Genomic DNA, 6,000 nt, shown 5'->3' with positions numbered 1-6,000 from the left:
CCAACACGCCGCGGCCGTCCCCACCAGGCGAAGCGAACAGCAGGAGGGACTAAGCCATCTCCCTCCCCCGTGCCCTTCCCCATGGGGATGAACTTTATCAGGGATATTCATATGTGATATGCACCACCCCTGCTAGCAGGGGCCGTGCCACTGTCACCAGCTGTGCTATGAGGCTGTGATATGCACCACCCCTGCTGGCAGGGGTGGTGCCACTGTACCCAGCTGTGATATGAGGCTGTGATATGCACCACCCCTGCTGGCAGGGGTGGTGCCACTGTAACCAGCTGTGATATGCGGCATCTTCTGGCAGAATCTACCGACTTTTTCAAGTTATGAGCACCATGGGCTTCCCCCTGACCTTCTCCATGAGTTCTGGGTAGCGTGCCACATGCCCGTACAGCCGGAATTGGCGTTGACGAACTATGCATGTCGAATCAGTCGAGTAGTCGCCGGTTTCACACAACGTCATTCAAGCGATATCCCATGAGTCTGCGTAGACACTTATTACGAAGGCATCAGTACGCCTCTCCACCCTATTTAGTGTCCATGTCTCACAACCATAGAGTGAGACAGGGAGCACAAGCAACTTGAGGATCCGGATCTTTGTCCTTTTACACAGGTATCGACAACGCCGTATAGACGTACTAAGCGAGTTTATAACACCGTTGGCCAGGCCAATCTGCCGCAAGACTTTCTGGCGAGACTCACCGTTGTTCTGATTTACGATACCAAGGTATGTGAAATTTCCCGAGATTTCTGTGTCCTCGTCACACTCATGAACAGACTGTACTGTTTCATCTAGCAAGCTTCCAAACACCTGTACCTTGGTCTTGGCCCAGGAGACCAGAAGTTCCAAGGGCTTCGCCTCCTCGTGCAGTGCCCTAGAGCCCCCACCAGAATTCCCCCCCGACACTTCCTACACTCTCAATCGATTGTTTTCAGGAACACATGGTCTGTTTTCACCCTGAATAAAAACAAAGGGCACAGACTGCATTGACTGAATAACGCTCAACAACTGAGACATCAAGCGTGGATGTTCACTGTCAGCCTTCCCAGCCAGCACAGGCTGAAAATGGACCAAATACATCAAAAGTAACACACCTGCATTTCGGAATCCTGAACGGAGATCTATTCTTGGTGTGTCTGCGCCAATACAATATTTGTATTTGTTTGAAAAAAAAATATTGGGGCTTATTGAAAGGTTGGAAAGACTTGCTGATTATATTTATTATAATAATCAAAACAGTCACTGAAGGACTATTCCATACATTTGTCAATACATTTTCAAATTTGGGCAAACCTTTTGAATAAAATATTTATTTTTAAAGTATTGATTTTTACTTTTTAGATTTTTTTACCTTCCTGCATTTATATTTTCAGCCTTGCGAGTGATCTCCGGCAATTTTACTTTTTGTAGTAAAAGACGTGTCGATCCTGAAGACCAAAACCTCGAGTAGTAACGCGACGAGGCTGACGGCGCTGCCACCCAGCAACATGGCGAACATGGCCTGGGGGGACAGGGACCAGAGGGGGCTGTAGGCACACACGCACACACTCTCACAGTTATGGAGGTAGTGAGTTCATTAGCAAAGATAGGATAAAGTTGAGTCCATGCGCCATTAGCATTATATATATATATATATATATATATATATATATATATATATATATATATATATATATATATATATATATATATATATATATATATATATATATATATATATATATATATATATATATATATATATAATGGGGTAAGTGGGCCCTTCCAGGGGTAAGTGGGCCCACTTTAAAAAAAAAATTGTTAATAATTTTTGGTATATATTTTTCTTTTTAGGTTACAGCCATTAGAAAGTGGTACAATTAAGGAATGAACACACCAAATTTGAAGCCTCTACAGCCAACTGGTGGTTAGTTATATTTCATTATGTAAATTGATATATTTTGGAATTTTTCAGACAGGGAAATACAATTAACATGCAGGCATCGAAAAAATTATTTGACTGAACTGAAATTTTGACAAGGATCTACAAATATCCTAAGGTTGGTTGTACATAAATATTAGGTAGATTAAATAAATAGGCAGGAGTGTAGAGCCTCCAGGGCAAATGGACCCACCCCAACTCAAGTTTTGATTATTTTTACAGAAACTTTATGAATTGATATTGGCCTGCCTAAAGCCATGATTGGGGACAACCTAGCCTCTCACATGTCTGCTGACATTCTTGCCAAGTGTGAGGAGCATAACATCAAGTTCATGATGCTTCCTCCAAATAGCACACATCTCCTTCAGCCTTTAGATGTTTGTGTATATGGTCCCATGAAAAAGGCATGGTGAAAATATTTAAAAGAATGGAAGTCTGGCCCTAATAAGCATTTCACCACCTTGCCAAAACAATGATTCCCATACCTTCTTCTTCAACTCTGCAATGGCATGCCCAACATGAGTGAATTACTTGTTAAGTCCTATGCAACCACAGGAATTCATCCTTTTGACAAATCACGAGTGCTGAAAAGGCTGCAGCACCAAGGTGAGTCACCAGCAACAAATTTGGTCAGTCCCTTGATCATTGATCACATAAAAGAATTGCGATATGCAGCAAACACAAAGCCAAATGCTGTTGTTAGGTCAAAAAGACTTTTGGTGTCACCTGGCAAAAGTGTTACTACTGCAGATGTCACGGTTCTAAGTCGACATGCAGCAGGTCCATCAAGAGCAGTACACCAGCTGCATCCTACTAAAAAACAATAAACAAGGTCACCAACACCTGATTCTAGTACCTCTGAGTACACTCTTTCTGACATTGAACCTATTGAGCCTGATGATGATGTTGTATGCGAGGCAGAGGGTACCAGCAATGCAGCTGAGACCATGTCATTAGAACAGGGTGATTATGTTCTGATCAGGTTCTCGACAAAAAAGCACCTATTCCATTATGTAGGAATAACGGAAAAAAGGATTTCCAGTGATATTTGGAGCCTCAATTACTTGAGAAACAAACACAGTGGTGACAGAAAGCACTTCTGCTTTGATAAACCTTTAAATCCTGATATTTTGGACACTAATTTACATGATATTAATAACAAATTACCCAAACCAACATTTGTAAAGAACAAAATGATGTTCTCTGCCTCTCTATTCACTGGAGTGATGGTGAGATAGGCACCTGATTTGTGCTTGAATGTGCTTTTATTTGGTGTCGGCTCACTTGCCCCAAAGCTTGGGGTAAGTGGGCCCGCCTGTTTGAACACATGTACCTCCATATATATGATATGCAAAAGGATTTCATTACTGTCACAGATAGTCATAGTTCTGTTCTACTTATTCAAGAACAAAAACTTTCAAAATGTCTGTTACTTTTAATTTGACATTGAGAAAAACTCTAAAAAGCGGGCCCACTTACCCCATTCTACTATATATATATATTATTCATTTTTATTTTTACGTTCTGCTTATGGCGCCGGTTGGCTTTCTTCGTGGGCCTGGTGGTCGGCCCGAGCCCGTTATGCTGCAGACAAGTGTTAGTGGCGCCATCTTGCTTGGCCCATGCTGTCCCCCGGAGCTCATCATTGATCCTCTTTTTTGAGAGAACCTAGAGTCCGGATTGAAAGGTGGCCCAAGACAGCACGTGGGTAAGGTTAGGCCACTCGACGGTGACTAGAAAATCACAGCTTGTGGCTGCGGTCGGGACGCGAATCCGAGTCCTCCTGGACCGGGTGCGGCGCCCGCACGCTAACCACTCAGCCACCGCCTCGCTGCTCGTGGCCTTGATGCTCATCTCCGACACATTGGCCTTTGACCTTCTGGCGGGACACAGAACCACTGTGACATCATGGTTGCAAAAATTTTCCCTCCCGTGGTTTCCCCAGGTAGTGCCCATTTACCGACCAGCTCGAAAGGGAGGCTGAACAGCTGGGTGGGCAGCCGAATGCTCGGGCCGGGATTCGATCCCGGGCCCGCAGATTTGTAGCTTGGTGTGTTGATTAGTCAATTACAAAATTAGTTAGCTAACGACTGAGTAATTAGTTAATTAATATCACATATATGCATGCATGTAAACTTTGACAAAGCACAGCATACACATTACTGACAGTGTTACTTACCCACGAATTGCTGAGCGACAGCGGCGTGTGGACGGTGACTTTGCTGGACATCTTATCACACGACGTGGAGTTTGGAATGACCTGTCGGTACCAGAAGCTGTACAGACCCGCCTCGATCATGGACAGGAGCCTGCACGGGGAGAAAGAGACGTGAGGAGAGACACACTCTCTCTCTCTCTCTCTCTCTCTCTCTCTCTCTCTCTCTCTCTCTCTCTCTCTCTCTCTCTCTCTCTCTCTCTCTCTCTCTCTCTCTCTCTCTCTCTCTCTCTCTCTCTCTCTCTCTCTCTCTCTCTCTCTCACACACACACACACACACACACACACACACACACACACACCACTCCGATAGCTCAATTGATTAGAGCTCTCCGCTGCCAGGCTTCACGGCCTGGCAGGCGGATGTTAGAGCTCCGTTCAGGCCTGGACTTTTTCGCTGACAAGGAGCGGTCAGAGCTCACTAAGACTCCTAAGTCCCTCTCACACTCAGACCTGCTTAGAGTAGTGTCATAAAATTTGTAAATGTGTGTGTGGTTATTCCCACTTTGTCAGAATACTACACTTCCCGACATTGAATTCTATCTGCCACTTCATCCTGGAGAACCCTAGCGTCCTGGTTTGATTAGATTACCCTACTGATCTTGGTATCATTTGCGAACTTATTGACATCACTACGATTTAATGTGTCCAAATCATTGATGTAAATGATAAAAAGCAGTGGACCCAGTACCGACCCCTGTGTTACCGTACTCCACTCGTAACACAGCCCCATTCAGATGTTTTACCATTGATTTGCACTCTGCTTCCTACCTGCAAGCCACGCCATGAGCCTGTAATTTTAGTAATAGCCGGTGATGAGTGAATTTTTCGAACGCCTTACTGAAATATAGATATAGTTTGTCATAGTTTCATCTGTCAACCACCTCGACTACTATGGTGTAGAAGAACAACAGGTTGATAAGGCATGACCTACACTTTGTGAACCCATGCTTTGAGTCGTGCATTAAGCTATGCATCTCTAGATGGTCCGGAATGCTCCTGGCTATAATTGACTGCCTACAACTGATGTTAAGCTAATTGGACGATAATTTGAGGTGGCTGACTTGTCTCCCTTTTAGAAAATAGCCATCACATTAGCCACTTTCCATAGGCTCCACACATACCCGGAATTTACCGACATCTTACAGATATCGGTTTGTGGGTCACTGAGGACTTTCACTGCTTTCTTTCAGAACCTGTGGGAATATTTCGTCTGGACCTGGCGATTTGTTTTTCTTGAACCTACCAATCTCATCCTAGTGATGATCACATCCTTCAACTTGTCGTTATCTTCGCCCTCATATACCTGAACTCTTTCCAAAATGGTTGTTTGATTTTCCTGTGTGAAAACTGAGAGGGAGTAGTCGTTCAACATTTGACTCATATCTTTTCCATTTTTAACGAGCTCATCTTTGTTTGTTTTCGACGGTCCAATTCTCTTCGTTATTTTCGTTCAATACAATTTGAAGAATCCCTTGGGATCGCTCTTGGCTTCGTTGGCTATCTTAATCTCGATGCTATGCTGGTGTTCTTCACCAATCTGGCTAGTTCTACATTCCTAAGGTGAGTTCCACCATTCTTTGTTTTCCTATAAATTCATCTTAAGCCAGTCTTGTGCTTGAGCCTACGGGTCATCCATTTAGCGTCATTATTTTCCTTTCTACGGGCTTGGTAAGGGATATACTGTCGCTGACCCTTTGCTATTACTTAAACTCAATTATTGTAGGTCATTTCTACATGGCTTCCCTGATCATCAGGTTCCAGCCCTGGGATCCGGCCCTCAACTAATACTTATGTTCCCCAACTTACCTCATCAAGGTGTCTTCTAAGCCCCTCGTAATCGGCTCTTCTAAAGCC

The 6,000-nt window shown here is 43.9% G+C and overlaps 1 protein-coding gene across 1 annotated transcript in view; it reads right to left on the bottom strand.

Moving 5' to 3' along the window:
* Positions 1–370: 370 nt before the first annotated feature.
* The window catches only part of LOC127008546 (probable glutamate receptor), a 77,726-nt gene continuing 72,096 nt past the window's right edge, over positions 371–6,000 (bottom strand). Inside the window, exons 12-13 of the mRNA XM_050880716.1 lie at positions 4,108–4,237; positions 371–1,508 (exon numbers count right to left, since the gene is read on the bottom strand). Of these exons, the coding sequence (XP_050736673.1) occupies positions 1,377–1,508; positions 4,108–4,237 (262 nt within the window). The 3' untranslated portion in view covers positions 371–1,376. The remainder of the gene's footprint in view (positions 1,509–4,107; positions 4,238–6,000) is intronic.

Source organism: Eriocheir sinensis, chromosome 38 (genome assembly GCF_024679095.1).
Source record: "Eriocheir sinensis breed Jianghai 21 chromosome 38, ASM2467909v1, whole genome shotgun sequence".
Taxonomy (NCBI): domain Eukaryota; kingdom Metazoa; phylum Arthropoda; class Malacostraca; order Decapoda; family Varunidae; genus Eriocheir; species Eriocheir sinensis.
The sequence above is the reverse complement of the archived record's forward strand: the minus strand, read 5'-3'. Positions and strand labels throughout refer to the sequence as shown.